Genomic DNA, 25,322 nt, shown 5'->3' on the forward strand with positions numbered 1-25,322 from the left:
GGGAAACTCAATTTCAAAAAATGTGTGATTGCAACCGAAAAATGTCAAAAGTCTGGGTTGTCATTTATGGGATTAGGGTTATGCCCATAAAAATTAATGGACAGTCCCCTCACCAATATGAATACAAGCATGTATGTGTGTATGTGTGTATACACACACACGCGCACACACACACACACACACATCCACTAAATAGAATGTATTTCTTATGAAAATAACATCCAACATACCATTTAATGTTTCAAGTTATTACAAAATAACAATAAAGGAATAAGTGTATCTAAGTGTAATAAGTGTATAAACAGTATCACACTGTGTAGGTTTCCCGATCAGCCCCTGATGACCCTGAGGACACTTTAATAGTGAATGTTTTGTGTAAGTATATCCTTAAAATCTCCACTTTCTTAATTTATTCTACAGTTTTAATTATAGGGGACCCCTGTGTCAACAACCGAGAAAAAAAAAAATCAAAGGTTATTACTATTAATAATAGTTATTATCACATAGTATAATAATAATAATAATAATAATAATAATAATAATTATTATTATTATTATTATTATTATTATTATTATTATTAGTAGTAGTAGTAGTAGTAGTAGTATTAATAATAATAATGATCATTCTGATCGAGTAATGGAGATAAATGATTAAATAATTTACGATAGATAACAGAAAAAAATTAATTCGACTTATCTAGGCACAACTGGCCCAGGAGAAGCACTTTTTTCTTGCATTTTTAGTTTGTTAATTTAAGCAGCAAAAAACAACACAAAAAAACTAATGAAAAGCCGACAGAAAATAATTAGGTTAAGTAATGGTTCATTTGTAATTACGGCTACGAAATCCAGGTCAGGTTGGCATTTAGAGAACCTGTTTTTGTCATTGTTATTTGAAAACTACAAATTTGAATAGTTAGGCCAATATTTAGACAAATATCACAGATCTGTCTATTGGGACTAAATGTGTTATTTGTAGCATCGTCGAGAGACAAAACGAACACTCCTGCCGTAACGCAGACAATAGCATTATCTCTCAGCGAAAAAAGAATAAACTCAAAAGCCTAATTAAAGCTATTGTAGACCCTAATGTACGCTGAGCACATCATTGACTTTTATCTGTGAACAATAGGCCTAATTGGGGATTAGCAGAAAACAGGTATGGGCAATTAACACCACAGTGAAGAGTGATTAAGTTGTCGCGGTTATTTATCGCAAGGAACAAGTTAGTCTGGACGTTGCCAAGAGACTGGGTATGCCGTAAAACAGCTAATACGTCTGTTAGCGAAAAAAAAAACGCCGCTAAAATGGTCCGGGTTTGTTTAAAATATTCGTTAATGATACGCATTAATCTTACCTTCCAGATTGGGGGCCATGGATTCCTCAGGGAAGACTCCGTCCTTCATATAAACCAGAAGCTCCTCCCCCGCGTCAATGTCCCTAATAGCTTTATAATAAATCTGTAAAAAAAGACAAGGTAAAAGGTAAAATTTAGCTTTAAAATTTGAGACCGATTTCACACATAAGTGAGTCCTCAGTTTTGTTATAAAGAAATATTTGCGATTATTAGCACCAAATTTTCACGTATTTAACGCAACAACGACAGAACATAATACATGCAACTACATCTAATTTATTATTAAAATATCGAATTACTTTTAATAATGTCAATGCTTTATCAAAAATAACATCTTGCTTTTACTTACATTGCTTAAAATTTAATTGTAATAATTTAAAGCATATTGATTTGTTTTCGTTCATTCAGTGAAAATATGTATTATACTAAAAAATTAATTACCTCAATATATGTATGTAAAGTCATTACAAAATAACCCGAATTTTGGGTAAAATAATTTAACCTGCTTTTATAGCCCAGCTGAAAATTGGATAATTGAATTTTAATTGTATGAGTAATTACGATTTTGTTAATTATTTAATTGTTTTAAATTTCTGTTATAATTAAATATCCAGCACTAAAAGGACGTTCATTTGTTACAATTCGATAAAAACAATTTAACACATGTAAAATAATTATAACTTGTTGTATGTTAACGTTTCAAAATTAAAACGCAAAATATTCAGAGGATTACCAGAAAATCAACCAAACTCGTTTTAAATTACTCTTATTATTTAGCATTTGAATATTAAAAATTGCTTTGCAAATCAACGACGAGAACAATCTCACACGATGCATAATGAATTTAAAACATCAAATGTATGTAATTAAATTAGAGAATTCATTCAAAACATTTAAAACCCAAACCCACGTGAACTGTAGTAAATATGCATAAGACACCGCGCTCACGAAATATTTAAGTTAATTAAATTATAGTGCAGTTAACCACTGTTCCTCGTATTACCGTTACATGAACACAATATTTTGAAGAAATGGAAATTTGTTTTAAAACTCCTTCATTAATTTCGAGACACCACGTATTGTACACAAAACGACAGAGTAGGCGTATAAAAAAATAAAATTAACAGAAAAATAAGACCACACGCTATGCTAATTAAATTAAAAAATAACGTAAAAGAATACAGGAAAAAGCTACGTGAAAGACAATTTAAATCATGTTCAAGAACATATGCTTCAATACGACCAATGCCCTCAGGGGGGCGCTCATCGCTAAGATACAAGCGGCCAATCATTTACACATGGGACTCCGGAAAAAAAACAAACATGCAAGCAAAAGAATTATAAAACTAGAATAACTTCATCCGAGATTGGCCTTCTATCGGCCTAAAACCGAGACAACAGAACATGCCATTGTCGCAAGGGTATGTCATTGTTAGCAGACTAATCAATATTCAATGTACAAATGCAACAAACACATGTGTATTATTATTATTATTAATTATTATTATTATTATTAAATGCAATTATTTATGCAATGATCTGTATGCTGACCTTTTTGTGTTCCGTAAGGTGGTAGAGTTGGGAAAGTTGAGCGGTTGATCTTACAGCTTCCAGTTGGAATAGCAGTTCTGTCCCGGTGGAGTTCACAACACAACCCATAGTATCATTACAGGAGAACCCTGGCTCGAGGCAGGCTCCGTGCGGGAGTCGCGCGAGGAGGAAGGCGCGAGGAGGCGAGCGCAGACTGTCCTGGTGCGAGCCGAGTCCTCAACTCTCTAGTCTGTCTGAGAGCGTCTTTGATGAGGTGAGCTCTCCCCTCATTAGTGATTCCCTATTGCCCCTCGGAGCTCGGAGAGTTAACCGGCAGTCACTCCTCCCCTCTTATCTAAAACGAGAGGATTGACTGATCTGCTGCACAGACCCCTCCCCACGGGTTCTTTCCGCTCTGACCACAAGATAAATCTATTATTGATGAAAAATACCTTACATGATGAAACAAGTATTTTAAAAATACGCGCAAAAAAACGCGCAGTTTTTCACGCATTGTAATGGAGTTTTCGAAAACCGGTGCCATTCGCTTTGTTTACGGCACATTCTCGACACCTGTTTTCAGTCGTTATCTATCGCCAGATACTTTTCACGGCTACTAAGAGTTTCCACACTTTGTTGTTTACGATTTAATGCAATTCTAAAATGATTTAATTGCTATAAAATAATTTGATATTTTTTGTCCACAAATACACACGACAATTACTCACTACAGATAGTTTTAGTAAGGTATACAGACATACTATTGTTATATCTATTGGAATTATACATATAATTGGAAATTGTATATTTTAGAAAATACAAATAATTGTTTCTTCAATAATAAAATATGTAGTTTTGAACTCTGCAACCGTTTTAATTATTAATGTAACGTTACAGTTATTGTAATAATTGTAGTTATTATTATACGTGATCTTAATACTAAGAAAAGGCAAATATTAAACCCGTTCATCCATTTTCTATATCTGCTTGTTACGTGAATGCAATTTAAATGCGATTATATTTCTACATATTTTTGTAACACAATAACATTATTATTCCATAAAGAAATTATGTTAATTTATTTAACCTGACTCAGTTCGCGACTAAACTGACAAATAAGTATGTAGGTTGAATAAGTAAGCAAATAGATAAATAACTAAGTAAAAACCCTTATGTCTCCTATTTTTAATCAATACTCTGACGAATCAATTAGTCTGATGAATTCAGAAAATAAGTCACAGCAATGAGTGCGATTCCAATGTAGTAACGGAGACAACGGTGCAAACAAAAGGGGCTCTTGGGCTAAACGATACCCCAGTGTAAATGACACCAAGGCGAGTACTTCAAAACGTTTAATCTGTGTTTTAATGCACCGTGTCATTGTACCAGAGTCTCCTAATTTTACAAGTCAGGAAAGACCAACTTCGATAATGAAACTAAACACAAGCGAAGGGCAAACTTCAGCTTAACTTGTTAAGTTTGACTTGGTGAGACCTCACAGCAAGGTTCGGGGCGCGAACCGGGAACCGGGCGCGATTCGCGTCACTCGCGCCGTTTGATCGAGTCGGTCGGCGTTGCTGAGATGAGTCGTCGCTACAGTCAATCTTTCGAGTTTTGACAGAATTCGGAGAAACATCTTGACCTCCTCTCTGTGCTTTCAAGTGTCCGGGGCAGATGTGTCATCCATCAATGCCAAGACGCAACATAATCCCCCGCGTGGTCACCACCCCTTCCCCGATGAGTAGCGCTAAGAACCAGTGGATCCTGTTTCCACACACTGGGCTCCATTTATCACTGGGCACGTTATAGCGAAGGAGAGGAAAGATCAAACAAGATCAGGGCCGGCCACTCGTGACACAGCAGACAATGACAGCGTGACAGAGGGGACACAGTTCACTGTGTCTCAACTGCAAAGCCCCCCGCAGACCCTTCCCATCTACAGAGGAAAAGACATAAAGTACCATTATTACTGATCTTTCAGCTAACTGGATACCTTTTAAAGCAGCAACTTGCTTTGGCATTTAAACATGGGCACCGGCATTCTGGACTTGCACCTGTGAGAACATGCTACACTTTACAAATGCTAACCAGCTTTTTCCCGGAACCTGAACGCCGGACTGTGTATTGGGTCCAAGTCCTTGTACCATGACGAAGAGCCCTCATGTGGCTAAGCGCAGTGACAGAGCAGAAACCAATGCCCCCCCCCACGCACCCCACGTGATCAATCACGCACATAGGCACAAAGACACCTGCAAACACTACATCCTACATTTAACTCGCGTGTTCAGGGCCCCGTGAAACGTGCTTCACCATTCACGCGAGTTTTGAGGCATGAAGTGAGTTTCACAGACGGGGACTTTGCGGTTAAATTAGACGAGGATGCAGACCCTCTCCTCCGCGGTGGCCATTGTAAGTGCACCTTGATGAGCTGGGGAGGTGTACTGAGATTAATAGGCTTTCTTGAATGGAGGTCCTCGCTGAGGAAGCCCAGAGCCCCAAGTAACGAGGCTGAGGATAACGAAGCCAGCTTCCATCCTCTGGACCGCACTGGAGTTCGGACCACACTCTCACATCTGAGAGTGTCCCCCTCGCAAGTTGGATTAATATACTTACGTTGATATAACTATCAAATATGGTATAAAGCACGACATTGTAATCTACACAATCTGTTTTGGATAAAAAATGTTTTTAAGCAACTAATACGTAATTATTTTTTCTCAGACAAAACATTTAGGAAATGAGAACAATTGTTTAGGTCAGGCGTGTTTTAAAGAGATGTATTTTCAGATAAACACTTGACCTGTCCTTCACTCACCACAATTTATATGCTTTAATCCCTGACATGACTGGGGGGGAAATCTGTACGGCAGAAACCTCTGAATTCTAAACACCAGGTTGTGTATCCCATAATGCATTGTTATGATATTAATTTATGTGAAATAAGTGATTAAATAACTTGTTATTAAGACGCGCTACTTGACGTGTGTCCTGATTAGAACAGCTTCATACACACACGTGAGGGATTTATGGTTAAATAACAAGGACACAGCACAAAGTTTAATCAATTATGTATTGTATTTATGTGCAGTGTTCATAAATACATGATAAGTTATTGTCCATAAAGCCCTAAACCACATAGAATGGCAGATAAAACCTGGTGAAAATAAATTAATAAGAGGGGTTGAATAAACCAAATGGCGTGGGGTGTTCTGACTGGGCTGCTGTCTGCAAGATTTTGCCAATATATAAATAAACAAAACAGCAGTCACTTTTGGTATTTAAGGTCAGTTGGTGGCTGTCCATCTTTGTCCTATTCATGTCCCCCTTTCTTTGTGCTGAGTTGAGCTGTCTGAAGTGCCTGGACATCAATACTCGCACCAGCAGAGGCCTTCTCCAGCACGAAGGACGGACAGGAACAAAGGCACAGGAAGGCCATCCCCCTCCCTGTCGACCTCCTCCCTTTCAGGGTTAAAAAACGAGCCGGGCTTTTGAGTTTAACGGCCCACACCGCTCACGAACGCGCCTGAGCTCCTCTTCTGAGATTAGCCCCTATTCCGCTCAGATAGGCTCTTTTACATCGACATGTTGCTTTAGTAAGCGTACGGTCCCTAGCGCAGATACCCAGTTAACTTTGTCTGAATATGCAGCTGGAGGTAATGGTTATAAAACATGGGACAGCCATTACTCTACTGCTTCGTACGTGAATCACTCTGTCTGATGGATAAGGTGGCGGGACTAACACCCACAATAAAGACCTTTGTTTCACTCACAAGGGTTTGTGATTAGCGCGTGTAGCGTGAGTTAGATTAAAGAGCTTCTGGTTGTAAAGAAGCATGGTTTCCCACAGATGGTGTGGCATGTGAAAGGAATGTATGATCATTAAGTAAAGTGCCTCACCTGATCGCCGTTCAGGTAGCACACCGTCAGGTTCTGCTCCTCGAAGGACGGGGCCATGCGGACATACTTCAGCCAGCTTCCGCTGCCGTCCAGGTCGGTGGCCATGCAGAATTTCACATTGCCCATGCCGTCCACTACCTGCCGGGGAAGAGGCACGGAGACAGAGATCAATGTCTGTGTTCAGGTTCTGCGTATTTTGTCAGATGCTCACTGGGCACGGCTGATCATTTTTTTCAGAACCTGGAAATGGGGAGGGTTGGGTGTAGCGGGGCGGGGGGTGGTGCTGGGGGGTTGGGGATGGCGAACTGGGTGAAAGCACTTGTTTGCGCACCCCCATATCGAGTTGCAACGGTGAAAGCGGGGCCGCAGGCGTGTGTGAGAAAATCAGCACATTCTTAGCGCACATGCCGAGAGGTGTGGAAAGGTTAGGCCCAGCTGCCCTGTCCAGCTCCCCTCACCTTCTCCAAGCTGATGTGAGGAATTCTTTCCCTTTGTCAGGCTCTCTGGGTCTCAGCGGTGGATGTGTGTTTGATTGGGGGGGGGGGGGTGGGGGTGGGGATTATCTTAACTGCGGAGCGGTGAGTTGGGGCGGGTCCGGAATGGCAGCTGTTTTGAGCGTGGCGAATCTGTCGCAACTGATTATCCCCCAAAAGAAGACGATGGAAATCTGTCTCAGTGTCCCGTGATTCCTTCACTCCTTCATTGTCCCTCCCATCCCAAGAAAGACCAGCAATGAAACGGTGCTTAAAAATGAAGTAGGGAGAAGCCCATTAATATGCAGTAAACAGAAAACAAGCCTCTCTGACAGCTGCTATGAGTCTAATCATGTACATGATATGAGATGGTTGCTCTTGGTTCTGCTGTGAATTTGATTAAAGGCACCTTGGACTGCTGCTGCTACACCCCCATGTGTCGCTAACGTGACCTTGATAAGTACGATCTTCTATCACACACTATTCCAGTTTCTTATTCTTCTTCATTTTGTATTATTATCATTATTATTGTTATTATTATTATTCTGCCAGCCATCTGCAGGCCAGCATAACAATCAGATGTCGCTGGTCACTGGTCCCCTTCGTATGTCATGGTGAGGGCTGAGGTACAGGGACTTGGATGTCAAGGTTCTATGTGGTACAGGGAATGGGAGGTCAAGGTTCTGGGTGGTACTGGGACTGGGAGGTCAAGGTTCTATATGGTACAGGGACTGGGAGGTCAAGGTTCTATGTGGTACAGGGACTGGGAGGTCTAGGTTCTGGGTGGTACAAGGACTAGGAGGTCAAGGTTCTGGGTGGTACAGGGACAGGGAGGTGAAGGGATTGAGTTGGAGGGACTGGGAAGTCAAGGTTTTGGGTGGTACAGGGACAGGAAGATGCAGAGACTGGGAGGTGCAGGGACTGCGAGGTGCAGGAACTGGGAGGAGGCACTTGACTGGTAATTAATGCTGAAAATGTGCAGCCTCGCTTTTATAAGGGTCTAATTTCCCGTCCCGCTGAGCCGGATCGCAGTAGCAGATCCTCCCAGGTCGTGACAGTTGAGCCTTTAAGGCCCGAGATTTACTCTAATTACATGTCATAATGAGAGTACGCAGGGGTGAACTTTGACCCTGTCCCCCCCACCCCCCCCCAACCCTGTCCCCCACCCCAGCAATCACATTCAGGTATGAGAGAATCTGGGGGCCGGTGTTGATCGTTGATCTCCTGAGTGGGGGGGGTTAGTACACAAGAGAGCGACCAGCAAGGTGAGGAAAAAAAACTGTGGGGGTGCCAGTGCTGAGGGCCCGGGTTCAGGCTGCGGCGTCTGTGAGCGTGAAGGCGGGGGTCATGGTGCTGTGACAAGGAGGGGGTTCGGGTTCAACGGAGGTCACCCTCTTTTTTTTAATTGTGAAACAATGAGGTGTGGTGGCACTCTGCTCGCACACGAGCGTGCAGCGGCTCCTCGTCACCCGTCCGTCTTTCGGCTGTTATTACGGCTTTTTTTCAGCTACTGTTGTGAAGTATGACTCACTCTTACTGAACGAGCCGCCTAAGTCTGTCGATGTTCAACCCTCTGCGTTTCAGGTCCACCCTGCCGCCCTCGACGGGTCATAGAGACACCCGGAACGCGGCAGGCTGGCCTCGAGGTGACCCAACCCCGCAGAAATCCATCAGCAATTGGATGCTCGGCATTCTGGGAAAAAGTCGTAACAGAGTCTCTGCGACAAAGGCCACCGCGCGGGTTACGCGTTTAACGTCCGAAAAGTGATACACACCAGACCTTTACTTTATGTGCGAAAAGCAGTCACTGAAAACTAACCAGGCGTGCAGCAGAATTAACCGCTCGCCAAAAAACAAGGCATGGCCCCGCGTGGGGCCCCGCAGTCACATGGGGGCCCGTCCACCGCCTACCGGGTCCAAAACCGTAGGCATTGTGCACATTTTATTAACAGATGGAAAACAGCTTAGATCGGGCAGGGCGGTGGGGCACCTCGGAGGTAGCTGAGGACCCGATGGGGCCTAATGAGACGCAGGCGGCGGCCAGGTCTGCAAAGGCTCCGTCTCCAGGTGTGGCTTTGATTTATAATGGACGTAATGAGGTGCAAGTAAAAAAAAAAATGCCCATTGTTTATTTATTTGTCTTATTCTGCTTACCTCTGAGAGACACCTGCATGTAGTGCCACCCTAAGACATGCCTAAAATATGGCGGTCATGTGATGCTCTGGGGGCGGGCTTATAGATGCCAGGGGTCACACTGCGTTTGTGTGTTTGACAGGAGGAGGGGGGGGGTTGGAGTGGCTGTGTCTGGACCTGACAGATTCAGGCAGCTATTCTGAGCAGGTGTGTGTAAGCTGGGGGCCATTGTGAGCTTTTGGGGAAGGGGGGGCATATAAATGCCTCACTTCTCATAGGCTGATTTCCGGCCCCCCTCTGGGTAGGTCAGATGAGACACTAGGCAGGCAGCACCTCCGAGAGGGGGCCTGGTTTGGGTCAGTGGTGCCGTGGATCAGTACCGGCGATCCGCTGAAGCTGCAGTGGCCCTTGTTTCGGGGGGGGGGGGGGGGGATCCCCTTCACATCTGCTGCTCTGCGTACTTCAGATCTTTTTTTTTTAACATTTTAAAACTCTCTCCCGAATAATCCGCACGGCAGCGTGACATGAGCCAGGGTGGGTTCGGAGTGTCGCCCGGCAGCACAGCCCCCCCAACCTCGGGCCCACGGCTCGCGGGAAACTCAGGGTCCCCTTCTCACCATTCAGTGCCGACTCTCCGTTGTGTCCGCAATGACGGCATCATACGCCCGGAAAACGAGTGCTTTGCGTGCGAAAGGATAAAAAATGTAAAATGTATAGGGGTACAAGGCCGCGAGAAAAGGCATGAACGCGTGTTAAAGCACAACATCACAAACTGCTCGTGGGCCCTGAAACTTGCCGGCGGGGGCCCCAGTTTCACGGACGTAGCGGGGCAAGGTGCTGCCAGCTACAGGACACATACGTCGAATTCTGCACCACAGAGATGCGCTCCCTCTCCCTCTCCCTCTCCCTCTCTCTCTCTCTCTCAATTCGGGCCCCGGTGACAGGAAGTGCCATTAAGCCAACAGGAAATGAGATAAGGAGGCCATTGAATGAAGTCTATTTCACCCATCTGGAGATAAGGCACAGACCGCCTCCTCCACACTGAGGCCTCTCCAGCCCCTGGCAGCCAAACTCATCCATTTAAGTGCAGGCTTTATCTTGTTCCGCTGGGGTATTTCCCTGCAGACTGGTGGTGGTCTCCTGAAGTCAGCGGCCTGATGTAAGATTACACCTGCAACCTATTTTCGGTATCGCTGCGCCCGAAAAACTGACCCCATCTCTAGAATCTTCTGAGATAACCGGACGAAAAAAATGCCAATTGCAGATTTAAAAGGGTCACAAAAAACGCCAGATGTTTTCTGCTCGATGGAATCTGTCCTGCTCGTCACGTTATGAAGACGATGTACTATGAGTGTTCTGGCATAGACCAAACCAGGTGAGACCGGAGGGACGTGTCCCTATCCAAAAAGATAGACATTTGCATTTAAATGATTTAGTTATATCAAACGATCACTCACACCTTTGTTCCAGTAACCCTGTTTACGCTCCTGCAGAAAAAGGCAAAAGTTGGTGGTTCTCTGTGAAACGTTTATCTGCCTCGGCATCGACTGCTGAGTGCGGGAGCGGAACCCCGGCGGTTTGTACCCACGCAGCGAGCTGCATCTCGGTCAACGAGGGCGGGCGGTGTAGCTCGTGTAGCTTCTTTTTTTCTTCAAAATGCAAGCCACAATGCGGAAAGTTTCGCGCAGGTTACTATTGAGTGGGGGTGGGGGTGTTTGACAAGGCCTGGGGATGCGTGTGTGAAGGGAGAGGTGACAGAGGTACCTGTGATGTGGGAATCTGAAAAAGTGAGGGTGATGCTGCAACCCCACCCCCCCCCACTCGCCCACACAAGCCAGAAGCTGTGGTGCAGTAACAAGGCATGCGAAAGTAGCTGGACGGGGGAAATCGGAGCTTTTACGGTGAGACCCAGAGACTTATCTACAAATTCTGGGCTTCCTACTGGTAGATTTTTGCAATTTGAGGGGTGTAAGTGGTGGTTGACCACTGGACCCTTCGCAGTTCTCGGGCCCCTATAAAGTCCTGGGCCCAAATATACCACACTGCAAGACTCTCTACGGTCTACAGGAGTCTGTGGGAGTTCCTACGGTCTATAGGAATCTGCAGGAGTCCCTACGGTCTATAGGAGTCTGTGGGACTTCCTATGCTCTGTAAGAGTCTGCTGGAGTCTCTGCACCTGCAGTAGTCTGCAGGAGTCCCTACGCGTTGTAGGAGTCTGCAGGAATCTGCGGGAGTCCCTACGGTCTATTAAAACTTTGTGGGAGTCCCTACGCTCTGTGGGAGTCTGCAGGAGTCCCTACGCTCTACAGGAGTCCCTACTCTCATACACTCTCCACAATGACTCTCTGGCCCGTGAGTTTCTTTTCGTGTCGAGTACAGCTCGGCGGAGCTGCTTCGAAGTTCACACGCCTTGCACCTAAAAATTATAGGATGTCGAATAATTTCCTTTCAAAGAGCTTCACGGTCGAAAACAGGAAGAGTTTGCAAACACTTAAACGGGGGGAGTCTGAAGACAATGGCCACCCAGCGGCTAATGCGAGGGGCCTCTATCTGGTTTGTGTATTCATATCCTGGGGAAGCGAGGAACAAGAGGCTGTCAGTGGATTCCCGGGACCTGCGGCGTCAGATGATAGTCTGTTTGTTTATTGTTCTTCAGCTGTGGGAGTCTCTTCGCCATGCCGAGCCCGCAGCTCCCGTGTGACTGGGGAGCGCGCTTGTGCATGCACCCGCCTGCCTGTGCCCGTGCATGACTGTGCACCTGTGTGCGTGTCCATGCATGAGAGCCAGACGGTTCCTCCTCTCTCACTCTCGATGTGATAATAGAATAACAAACAAACACTTGAATTGCCACAACGGGTTCTTGGATCTGACCGGCGACTGTGAGCAGCTGGTAAGACTTCTTGTCCTCCTTGGATACCCCCCCCCCCCCCCCCCCCAAAAAAAAAAACTCCTCATCCTGCACAGAAGAGCTCAAGGCTGTAATCTCTGGGAGGAGAGACATGGAGGGGGGTGGGGTGGGGTGGAGTGACCCACTCCAGCCACTAGAGGGCAGTCACGCGCGAGAAGTGCAGGGTTCCTGCTCAGTCACCATCCATGGAAGGGGTTTTAGTGTGAGTGGCTGGGGGGGGGGGGGGGGGGAGTCACCATTTGATTTTGGTGAGTCGTAGAAATCTAATGGCTTCACACAGTCCCCACCCAGACGGAGTGGTGAACGGGGGCCATGGCGCTACACAACATGACCACACCACCATCACAACGAGGCCCTTGGACTGAAAGAAACGTCAGAAAGTAGCAGAGTGAAAGAGAGAAAAACGCCCCCAAAGCCAGTTGTAGGAGTATAACAGCACATGAAGGGCACAGTTCAGAACACAGTTTGTCCCAGAAAAGTTGTCAGTCTGAGCTCCAGTGCCGGCCTAATCCTCGCCGACCGAACGTTGCAGACGAGTGCTGCTTTCACAAGCGCAGTTCCCAGAATCCCCAGGCCTTTCCCATTACTGTAATGATCTTCTGTTGTAACGCTTGGTAGAACCATGTGAGCCCAGTAACGTGGCGCACATTCATCATCGCCCATGTGGTGGCGCTAACCTGGCACTGACGTGGGATTTTTGGAGGTCCTATACATCTCCCCCCACCCCGCCATGAGGGGCCCTACTTCCCAATTCCCATGATGCCCAAGCTGAGGTAGGTGTTATCCAGAAATGGGAGAGGTGCCACCAGGCTGTTTGATGGGAGACTGGTGTTACTGGGAAGGGACGCTGGTGTTATTGGGAAAGCCCAACCCGGGTCCCATCTCATCAGGGACCACCATCTGTCTGAGAACAGACCCTTGTGCCTGGCTCTGCTGGTGGGGGGGGGGGTATTTCGCTTCCAGCCCACTCAGAGCTGTCCAAAAAAGACAGTGACACACAGCAGGCCGGGCCGTGATGGATGAAGGCCTCGCGGGGACAGTGTGGCCCCCAGCGGGTCACTCCTGGCGTGCTTGGAAGTGGAGGGGTTATGGTGATTGTAGCGGGCGTTGGTCGGAGGGTGGGAGCGAATTTAAGGGGGCGTAAGGGGGGTGTTACCAATAACGGTTATTTCCAAGCAATTCTGGCTGACAGCTTTTGTCTGTTACACAGATTACAGTGGAAGAGTGGGAGAGGCATGGAAAAAGGGGCCATTAATCATGTTTTATTAACTTCAGCAGCCTTGGCTGCAGTGAAGATAATGTGAAGGGGCTGAGGGCTGGCGGGGGGGGGAGCCTCTCCAGCATTACCCCCCCCCACCCCACACACACACACATACACACCCAGCACACCACCACCAGTATCAATAAAACCAGGCCAACTGCGGTAGACTGGCAGCTTCTCCTTGTGTATTAATTCTGGGCGGGGTGGGGGGATCTGGCCCACAAACCGGGAATAAGACCTCGCACCCGGGGATTCACGACTCCTCTCCAGAAGGTGTCGCCGTTCCCGCTCCTCACGAATGACTGCCCCCTGCAGGCCGGCTGATGTTGGCTGGGAGCCCCACCCCCCTGCCCCCCACCCCGCTCCCCTTCACCAGCAATGACTTCTCAAGGTTTGTCACGTTTTTCCCAAAATCTGTAGCTGAAGCCATTACTGCTTGCCTCTGCTGTGCAAAAAAAAAAGTCGGTAATGAGATGGTGGGGATTAGCCGGGGAGATCAGAGGCTGCATCATCTTTAATAATCCTCTCAGAAAGCCGCCTGCCCGTAACTCTGGCTATTTTCGGGGAGTAATGAGGGTTGCGGTGATCGGAGACTCCTGCGTTTTTCCCTCCTGCCCGAAACTCCGTCAGATCCGCTGAACGGGACAGGAGGCAGGTTTTCCGCGCCGGTGGTGTGCAGCGCCCTAAGTGACTCCTCCTGTTCACACACATGCCTCCGTTTTACGGCCCGTCTCGCGCTTTTGAGTGGACGGCAACCACCCCCCCCCCCGTCTCTGCTTTCCGTCAGTGGCTCCAAACGTCAAAGGTCCAAAGAGCCGGGGTGGGAGGCGTGTGTTAGTGTATCCCGGTCGCGGCTGCCAGGCGGGAAAGGGGGTCCGAAAGCTCTCTGCACGCCGCTGGAGGTCCTGAATCCACAGCACAGATGCATTCATGCCAGCGGCGCTACTCACCCCCGTGTCTGTCAACCGTGTATTTCACTGCTGAAATGACAGCAAGCCTCAGTGTTACAACGGTGACACTGGGGGACCCGAGTCCAAACCGCCGTTTGGTTCTGAACCCTGTGCATTTAGGCTCTGCAGACTCACGGGCCTGTTTCCCAAAAAGCTGACTATGTGGGTGTAATGCGTGAGAAACCACGGAAATGTGGCCAATGAGATCACTCTGGTGGAACAGACTGCAGTCACATCCCCCCAAATCTACCAGGGTCTGTATTACCGGCTGTGTTTAGGTAGGTAAGACGTTTTTGCAATTTACAACCTGATTCCTCCCACCTCTGGCAACACAGGTGTATTGTTACCCATGTCAGTGGACCATTAGAGCTATTTTTTAAATGTATATATATATATATCAAGTCTTTGAGGAGCAATAAAATATATATAGGAATGAGCCCTTATTTCGGTTCTGTACGCCATAACGTGTGAGAGGGCCGGGGCGGCCATCCTGACCATTCATAATTCCTGTCTCCCTACATCTCTGAGAGCAAGATCTAAATAATTAAAAAGCAGCCAAGTCTGGATCTCATAAAGCGACATCTGGGCTGGGGTGTGACTGCGGTGGGCTTGCTGGGTGCGTAATTACCACGGCAAAGCGGGGGGGGGGGGGGGGGTGCCTCTCTGTAGAGACCTGTACTGAAGACCAACCAGAGAGACAGAACACAGACGTGCCAGGCAGAAACACACAGACCCGCATATGTACACACGGACACATGTGAAGCTGAAGTCATATTACTCTTAAATCCTTAAAGCGGGGGGGTGGGGGTGGGGGGGGGCACTCTTAAGCCCTTTAAGACACTGGAGCACGGGTCAGAGATAATCACTGGGTCATCTGAGGGGCTTTAAGTAACAGTCCGATTCTGCATGATTACCAGAAGCAACGTGCTTCACTCAAGGACAGAAACACTTCTACTCTCAACATCTGCACTGTCCTGAATCGCCGAGGGCAACAGCAGAGTTACACAGACAAAAAAAAAAACAATAAAATAAAGTTTCCTGTAGTGAGAAGCTTCCTCCGCTGAGGAGCCGGTATCTGCTGAAATGTCTGACACCGCGGAGCCCCGTTAAGGGCACCAGACAGATCCAATCTGCACAGCGACTACTTTATTATGGAGGGGATTAAATGGAAAGGCAAGCACAAGGTAGGGGGTACATGGGGCAGGGGTCAGGGGGCAGGTCGGCGGCCATGGACGGGGGGCAGGGACCTCTTTTAACCGTTTGGTCAGCGGACTGGCTTTTCACAACAAACACTTCAGGCCCAAGTGTGTGTGTGTATGTAGGGGGGTGTTAATGACAAAAATGAAAAACAAGACTCCATCTCCTCTTCTCCTATCACAGAATAAGCTTTCATGCAAAATTCAGCTTAAACATTTGTCCCGTTTTTTTGACACCCGGCTGCCTTTCCGCACCATTCCTGCCACGTTCGTCGGGATTTGTCCGAATTGGTTGATTCGTATTTTCGGATTAATTTACGCCATGGATAAATGGGGCGTAAAAAGCCTCAAGGCGGATCCCCTGCTTACGGGAAGAGGGGCCACAAATTCCAGCTCTGCCTACCCGGCCCCCCTCCCCATAGGACTCCCCAAACACGAACGAGTTTGTCTTCCGAACAGATTTACTGGGATAATTCCTGGAGCAGCTTATTTTTTCATTTTCTTAAAAAAGTTATTTTTCAGGCTGCACCTCAGTAATGAAATGGTCCGGTGTAATTTACTGCCGCTCGTTAACATGGCTGGGTCTGGCCACGCCCCTAACGTGCTTCTGCTTTACTGGCCGGCTTCGGAACTCAGCTTTATTGGGCCGGTTTATGATATGTATTTAGGGCAATTAGGGGGGAGATATATTGACTCATTATAGGAAAGCAGGTGCAGGGTAGGCCTGAAAATCGGAACGCTGTACTTGGGGGGCTGACTCGAGAATCAACACCCCTCCCCACCCACCCCTCTTTTACGCTGAAATGACATAGAGGGTGTATTTTCTGGGGCATTCTGGCAAAGCAGCCCAGGCGAAACAGAAGTAGACTCTCGACTTTTTGTTCGTTTTTGAGTGGGGGGTGCCCAAAAAATGTATATATGTTCTTTATTTACACTTTGACGCTTTTATCCGAATGAACCTCATGCTGTCATTGTTTCTGCAAGTACCTCCTTCGCTAGAGCTGTTCAAGCTTAGCGGTTTGCTAAGGAGGACCAAAGGAGAGACTCTCGAGGGACTCGAACCAGAAACCTTCAGGATACAGGTCCATGTCCATAACCATCGTTCGTCACGCAGGCAGCATTTTTACTAAATATATGATGTCTGGGTCATCGTGTGATGTTTTAACTTAACAGTAACACCCACTGCTGATGTAATGACATCAGCAGCCCTGCCTTTTAAATGCTGTTTAAAGGGTTTAAAGGGGCTGTGACATTAAGCAAACCCGGGGATCACTGCGAACAAACAGTTCCCTCAGATGTAGAGTATAGCCTACTTGTACTTGTAATACCACAGACAATCAATGCAAAGGCTGATTTCAGACTTCGTAAGTGATACTTCAACATCATAAATGTAAATGAACGTAAGCATTTTGAGAAAGGGGGGCGGCATCAGGGATCCGCATTTACAGCAAACGCATCGTAAAATGAACAAAAACAAGCACTGTGATACACAGCAGTGACACTTCTCCGCACTGCTCTCCCGGGGCTCTCCTGTGACAGCCACAATAAAGATAAAAACTGGTCCATAAAGAGAGAGTAAAAGCTGGACCACTGGCTACTGAGGCCCCCCCACCCCCCCAACCCTGCCCCGCTGTCTGAGCTGAAACCCGAACCCTAGGAGTGAGGGCGGTGGGATCAAAGGTGCAGATATTCAGTCTGACCTGCAAATGCGCCACCTACTTTCAGCTCCAGACCCCGCAAAATCCAATACAAAACACCCCCCCCCCATCTCGAAGAAGAATGCAGCAGAGGTACACCTGGACAGGCCAAACAATGCCCCGCGTGTGGGAGCCTTCACAGAAAATGGCTGCAGGAGGCATAAGGAAGACCAGGTTCTAGAGCGGGGCAGGAGGGGAACCGGATCCATGGAGAGCCGCTCTGGGTGCAGGTTTTTGGGATGACCTCTCAGTCAGCTAATCACAGTGGGTCCCCAGGACTGTTTGTATGCGGGTGTGACTGCGTGTGGGTGTTCGTATGTGGGTGTGACTGCGTGTGGGTGTTCGTATGCGGGTGTGACTGCGTGTGGGTGCTCGTATGCGGGTGTGACTGCGTGTGGGTGCTCGTATGCGGGTGTGACTGCGTGTGGGTGCTCACATGCGGGTGTGACTGCGTGTGGGTGCTCGTATGCGGGTGTGACTGCGTGTGGGTGGTCGTATGCGGGTGTGACTGCGTGTGGGTGCTCGTATGCGGGTGTGACTGCGTGTGGGTGCTCGTATGCGGGTGTGACTGCGTGTGGGTGTTTATATGTGCGTGTGACTGTGTGTGGGTATGTGTCTGTGGGTGTGACTGCGTGTGGGTGTCTGTCTGTGGGTGTGACTGTGTGTGGGTGTCTGTCTGTGGGTGTGACTGCGTGTGGGTGTCTGTCTGTGGGTGTGACTGCGTGTGGGTATCTGTCTGTGGGTATGACTGCGTGTGGGTGTCTGTCTGTGGGTGTGACTGCGTGTGGGTATCTGTCTGTGGGTGTGACTGCGTGTGGGTATCTGTCTGTGGGTATGACTGCGTGTGGGTATCTGTCTGTGGGTGTGACTGCGTGTGGGTGTCTGTCTGTGGGTGTGACTGTGTGTGGGTATCTGTCTGTGGGTGTGACTGTGTGTGGGTGTGACTGCTCGTGGGTGTCTGTGAGCAAGTGGGATGGTGCATGGATGTAATTTCACATCTTTTCATTCCTTTTAAAAAGGATCTGCGTTCTAACCAGAGGAAATAGGGGAGACTTTAATGCCCCTGGCAGTGTCGGAGCTGACTGGTTTTTTTTTATTGGGGGGGGGGGGGGGTTAAATCTGTAAAAGGAAAAAAAGTAAAAATAAGCGAGGATCCTGTTTTATCCCACTCAGGGAGGACATGAGGATATAAAATACACACGGTTTTAACAACATCCACATGTAACAGATACCGTCAAATTTACAAGGCGAGTTCTGCTCTTCTCCGAATAGCAAGCACTGTACACCACATGTAAAGTCGCGAGTGTCTCTGTGAAAGCGGGTCCAGAAAACGGAACAACTGGGAAATCATATGAAGTCAAACAAATGATATAAAATTGGCCAATAATGTAATCCAGGTCATAGCTTTCTTGAGGACAATCGGGCAGATTTAGTCAAAAAGCAAGAAGAAATTATTTTATTGGTAGGCTAATGTTAAAAATCTGCTCGAAATAAATGGTGAAATGTTAGAGTCGTTTTTCTTTTCTTTTTTTTGGGGGGGGGGGCGGTGGTTAATCCATAAAAGTGCCACACTCCTTCCTCCCTGGCTCCTGGAAGTCCGGGTGTCACGATGTTAAATTGTTCTGAGTCTAATGAGCCGGGGGGAGCATGTGTACAGTCATCCCAGGGCAGCGGCCCCTGCACCCGCAAGCCGTCACTTACCGCAGCTCGGCACCAAAGACAGCTTCAGGTATTTACTCAATGACACATCGCGTCCAATTATTTACAGGGGGGGAAATACCAGCAGCAGATAATCAATTACGTCACTACCGACTTTAAAGGAGAGCGCGAGAGGAGTCCCTCCGTGTGGTATTAATAGATGTCCTCTCAAACGCGGTCTTCTTGGACTATAACCAAGTGCCTTAAATCATTCCGACAAACAAATCCTTGCCAGGCCAAACGGCGAATAAAAACGCCACTAGGAAACGTGTATTTGGACTTTAAACAAGCTCACATTAACTTTACCAGTGCCGCCATTGTTCGGACCCAGAGCTGGACAATAGACGGAACTATGAACACGCAAATACGAAACGAGCTATTCAATAACAGCGCCTAGGACATGTAACAATGTCAAATTATTTATTAACCCCGACACACAGTGTCTGTATTTCCTGTAAATGAGATGGGGCTGATATATGCTGTTAGTGATAGTTTTTTTTTTTTTTGAAAAAAAAAAAAAAACATAATAGCAATAATATGTGTGTGCTGCAATCACATGCATATATTTTTGATTTATCCGGGGAATGATCCCATTCATTAAGTTTCCGCACAGTTAATTAAATCATAAGTAAAACCTATAAGGTCCGTATCCAGATAAAGCCAACAAGCCCTTGGACACCGCGAAGACATGTATCATTTGTCACGGCGTTGTTTATAATTACATCTAAACTGAAAACAGGCGAAAGCGCCGTTTTCCAAATGAAACATGAAAGCGCCTGCGTCGCTGGATAGCATCAAGCAAATTTGTGCAATCAGCATGAAGATTTTTCGGAACTGGTCCAATTTTTAACATTTAATTTGTAATAACAGACAGTAAACATTTGCACCGGAGACATCGCGTTTGGACGCGGTTTCACATAAAAAGGCAGGAAATGTCTATGCCTTCCAAGCGCATGGTAGTCCAACATCTGATGTGTATCTCGGCATTCTTGGTTTTATTTTTCGTGTAATCGTTTGCCTGACAATCTTAAAAGTTCTTGTTGCCCATCCATACGTATTTGCAGTGTTCTGGGGGAGGCACTCGATTCCTTTCCGCATAGTTTTGCAGTAGTTTTCAGCTTCGTTCTTATCAATTGCTTGCTTTATGTAGACTTATAACGGAAATGATTCATTTATGTAATTGGTTTATTTGAGCAAATATTTGTCGGAATGCTTGCCTATATGCCGTGCAAGGGGACGCGCGCTCGCTGGTACGCGTCTGGCAGCGCTACCGGTGTGCCGGGTCACGCGCAAGACCGGGGGATGGAAGAGAAAAGAGCGTCGTTCGCGCTTTAAAGGCGCGTTTAAATAAGGTCTCAAGCAAGAGGGCGACAGGCTGTAATTCTGGGGGGATAATGGCTGACAACAGGTGGGGAGGGGTCAGAAACCAGAGCCACATTGTAACTGTAAATGAAGATTCGGAGCACATGGTTTCAATAGGGCGGCTGCCCCAGATCTCGTTGCTCTATTAAATCCTTGTGCTGTGAAATGCAAATTCACTTTATGGGTTTCCAATTCACGGCACCACGTACCTCCAAATATTGCTTTCAAATTCAAACCTGCTGCGGCAAATCTGCGCACACACACAAAAAAAGAGGTAGATTTTTCAAAAACAAGAGGGATTATTGCAGGGGGAGAGAGAGCGAGGAAGAGGGCTGCGTGTCCTGGGTCTGTTGAGTAGATAAACCTGAACTGGGCTTGATGGGGAACAGATGAGCAGCCGCTCCTAATGGGCTCCTGTGTTTGGCAGAGTTTTGCGCTGAAGCGGACCGGCACATACCTGGCCGGGATTGTTTTTCGAGATCAGACTGATGCCTCAGTGAGGAAGGTGGGTGGCGGGGCGGAGTGTATACCAAGAGCGTGCTCTTCCTGCGTTCCTGCTCTCCCACCGCTGGCTACACATACTGTTTTTAAGCAGCCATGGAAGATAAATAAATGTAAGTATGTGGTTACCGTCTGTTGGGCGATGGGGGGAGGGGGGCGCAGGGGGTTAGCCGTGCGACCGAAGTGCGTCGAGAGCTGCAGGAACTCTCAGTCCGCCGGCGCCACCCATTGCCAACAACAGGCCGGCCTGTTTGCTGCCTTTACAGGCTCTGACTCGGTCAGCCCCATAAAAAAGGACCCCTCTGCATCAGGCCCAGGATTGGCCCTCTCCGGCGTTTATGGGTCCTAATGGCTCTGTGATGCGTGCGCATCGACTTGCTGCTGAGTCCCGCCCTTTAGCATTTTTCCGTGGGCTCTCCTTGTCGTGGGGGCGGGGGGGGGGAGGGTATATGTCAGCGTCCTTTCCTAAGGTGGGGGTTGGGCAGCTTCCAGTCTGCCACTGAGCCATGGTTATGGCTGCCATCAGCCTTCCCCTTGACCCTCTGGCCAGTGCTGTAACCCTAACTATGACAAGCAGCCCCCAACGGCGGCATAATGAACACCATGGAGCCCAGACGGGCTTCTAATTAAATCACATGTCCGGCACAGGAGGCCTTGGACATTTGTTCTCGTTTAACACGGCAGCGAGAGCGTCCGTCAAGCCCCATGACGCAAACCTACCTGCCTTCATACTGGAGTTAAAATATGGAAGGCGCCCGCTCCCTGTTTGACAGTAATGGTTACCAGTGTGCATTAGGGTGATTGTGGAGAAGCCATTCAAGCCGCCACAGGCAAAGCAGGCCCGACATCCCATGATCCTCCGCTCGGCGCTATTACGGTCAGCGGGAGTGCGGCTGCAGTAATCAATGGGTGTAAGGGGGCAGAGTGTGTGGGGGGGGGGGGCACACGCACGGAGATGGGTACAATCAAAAAAAAAAAAAAGAAAGCTGGAAATTCAGCATGGATCCGAAATTTAACATTCAGGCCTGGTGCGTGATTAAAAAGCGAGGCTTTCGAGTATGACTTAGACGGCCATGTGCGCGAGCGGCAGCCTGCATCTGCTCCGTTTTAATCCGTCGTACTGAGAGATCCTCAAGAAACAAAAAAAATGAAAAAGCCAGAAGCCATACAGATTCAAAAGATATGCAGTTTAATTTGTGGATAATAAAATTAAGAATCTAGTCGAAGGGTTAAACCTAAGAGACCCACTGAAGCGGCAAGGGCTGAAGAAATCGATCAGGAAAAAATAAAAACGGCACTAAAATTTATGTTTGGAACTACAGCTAAAAACATATCGTAGCCATGGTGACACGTAGGGCATAATGGCCGCAAGTTCCCTGTTGCTACCCTAAAGGCGAGCAGAAAAAAAATGAAAATATGTCTCCAGAGAAAAACACCGCGCTGAATTTGTGCCGGCGGAAGACAGAAGGTGTAATTTGTGTCTTCCTGACATGAGTACAGAGCTGAAGGCTGCAGAATGACAAAATTGTACATAAAAAGATAAAGCAGACATATATATTTTAGATCTATACTAAATAGGTTTATCGTTTGCTTTTAAAGGATGTATTAGAGGAGATTTCCTATAAGTACTTAGAAGGACTGTCAGTAATTTCCCTTGAATAATCTTGTATTTACCCTCCATGTAACGATGCGCTGAAATGGAAGCTGTGTGAATCCTGGTTACTGTTAGTAACCGGCATTATTCAACAGTGATGGTGCCAGATTACTCCTCTGATTTATTCCAGCGGTAATAAAATTGTGAACAGGTCCAACGGGTTCGTCAGTGTTTGGTGGTAGGTGCGCGAACCTGGACATTGTTGTTGTGAGCTCTGCGGGGGGTGGGCAGAGTGGAAGCTGTGGATGGGGGGTGGGGGGGGGGTAATCGGGAAGGGGATCAGGGTCATTTCAGCAGCCCGAAGGTGCTGAGCAGGTGCCGTCACAGCCGAAGATGTCAGCTGTCACGCCCGGCAGGTGTGAGCGACCTCCCACTAGGGGGCGTTGCCGGGACCGCTGTCTGATCATGTGACCGCCCAGCGCTCTGGGGAACTTCGGGTTTCTCTACAGGCTAAAGGAACAAATAACTTCAATAATTCCCACAGGAAAATCAGGGATGTGCCTAAGATTATGCACAACACCCAATCTTAGGAAATGCATGTCCGTCTTAGAGAAAAAAAGCTGTTTGCGAAAACCAATAAAGAGATCAATTCAGAAATGGGCAAAACCAAATAACCACTAGAGGCACTAGGCCACAGCCATCTGGAACAATTTGCTGTGTGTTCAGTTCATCACTACTGATGTGTTTCACTAACTAAAGACAAATCGTTTGGTATTTAACGCAATTTATTACTGTCTGGTATTTTATTGCATTTTAGAGAACCGCAATTTTGGTTTTCTAAGAAATTAAACTAATGTATACGCCCCCAACAACACGATACGACTTCTGCTTTTTATAGAAAATCTTTAACACATTCACATGCATGTGAAAAGACATCAAGTCACATGCAAAACCAATGCAAATGTTATGTGAAATGGTTTTGTTCAGCTGTTATATTTGCATTGACTTTTTTTCCTGCACTCATCCAGTTCTCCACGGACGGATGCAGGTAATATACTTTTTGCATATATTAATGGCTCTTATGATGAACCAACTTGAGCCTTAATTGGTTAATTTGGAATTCTGTGGCGGGAGAGAATAGTGCATTGTGGGAACCTGTCGTGTTTTGGCTTTGCTGTGACTACCGGTCTTATCTTAAAGTTACTTTAGCCGGACGTGAAGGCAGGCTGCTTAAATGAGTTTTGGCTGTTAAATGTACCGGGTACCACATACTGCTATAACTGGGCTTTTTCCTGGCTGGGAAACATGTGCTCCCCTTATTCCCGGAGAAATGGGGATATACGAAATGCAGGATCAGCCGCCATCCCTGGCAACAAGCATGCAGCTCGTACGTCCGTCCCAACGCTGCCCCTGAGCTCCTGATCTATCGTCCTGCCGGCGGCTCCCTCATGCGTGCTGGGGGGGGGGCTGTCGTGCTGCCCAGCTGTCCCACCCAATCCTTGGAGGGATGGGGGGGGGGGGGGTGTCTCAGTCACGGGTATGAGGCTCCAAGTGCCTCAAGCTCTGGGCCACAGGAAACAGGATCAATTTCAGTGTAAATAATAACATGTCAGGCCGTCGGAGAGAATTCTCACCCAAGCGAAATGTTACCGATGGTCTGGCGCACTGATTGGTTATGCTGGGGGGAAAAAAAAATCCTCAAAATGGGGTCTTTTATCAAGCCACGGCGTGCTTTTAAAAGTGATGTTAATTACAGCTTAAAAAAATAATCATGCACATCACCCTGTACTGGATAAATGGCTGGGGGAGACGGATGAATGGCTGTATTATGTGAGTGTCTGTTTCACAAACACACAAATGCTGCTTAACCGTTAAGGACTGGTCTGTCTTGAACAACGCCTGCCCCCTGAGATAACATATAAGGCTCGTTATCACACCGCCAGGACTACAGTGTCAAAAAAAAATCTTCCATTTTGTTTTGCTACGGTGATGAATAATATGCTTCATTTTGAAATAAGGGTCCTAGGGCCTGTTTTTCCTCCCTAGGCAGCCTGGAACATGCGTCATAGCTCATCGGCGTCTCGGCCTTCGCCAGGAGAGGAGCAGAGCTTCGCCGTCTTAGCCAGGGAAATGTAATGAGTGTGTGTGACCTCTGCTTCCGGCCCTTTCCGGAAGGGCCTGCTGCTACCAGGGAGTGTGAAAGCTGGGAATCTGGGGAGAGCAGCCCTCCGGGGTGGGGTCTGGAGGGGGGTACCAGAGGATTCAGCGGACCTGCCATGATCGACGGGCTAATGGCACGGCAGAAGGCGGACGCCAGGCAATTAGGAGCCGTTATTGGTCTCTGCTCCCCGAGCTGGAACTGCCACAAGTGTGCGCTCCGCTTGCCCGGAGAACTGCACCATCGCGTAAGTCGCGCCAGTGTTCTGGCGGCCTTGCGCTCATAATGACCACCTTCCCACCCTGAGGTCGGCCGCAGCGATGCCAGGCTCTGTTGGCGACGCAGAACCATCCAGCTCTGATCGCAACATAAAAGCCAGGGATGGGTTTCACCGTATCACTGGCCAGTGAAGGTTCACAATGGGAAGTCTGTCTGGAACATTCTAGAACTCTCAACCAGCTGCTTTACATTCTGGAACACAGTGGTACGAGGACTAGTTGAGTGACATTTGCTGCAAGAAGCTGGCATAACCGCCCCCCCCCCCCCAAATCCCTACTACCCCCAACAGGCACACACACACATTCAACAATTAATTGGTTTGTAAGAT

General features: G+C 47.5%; 1 protein-coding gene across 9 annotated transcripts in view; it reads right to left on the reverse strand.

Moving 5' to 3' along the window:
• prdm16 (PR domain containing 16) overlaps window positions 1–25,322 on the reverse strand; it is a 168,911-nt gene that overhangs the window by 17,432 nt on the left and 126,157 nt on the right. For 8 of the 9 annotated variants that reach the window (XM_049017754.1, XM_049017750.1, XM_049017747.1 and 5 more), the window contains exons 4-5: window positions 6,785–6,922; window positions 1,358–1,460 (exon numbers count right to left, since the gene is read on the reverse strand). In XM_049017754.1, coding sequence (XP_048873711.1) covers window positions 1,358–1,460; window positions 6,785–6,922 — 241 coding nt within the window. Of the gene's footprint in view, window positions 1–1,357; window positions 1,461–2,908; window positions 3,639–6,784; window positions 6,923–25,322 lie in introns of those variants that run through there. The other variant, XM_049017752.1, reaches the window with a different exon arrangement.

Source organism: Brienomyrus brachyistius, chromosome 6 (genome assembly GCF_023856365.1).
Source record: "Brienomyrus brachyistius isolate T26 chromosome 6, BBRACH_0.4, whole genome shotgun sequence".
Classification (NCBI taxonomy): domain Eukaryota; kingdom Metazoa; phylum Chordata; class Actinopteri; order Osteoglossiformes; family Mormyridae; genus Brienomyrus; species Brienomyrus brachyistius.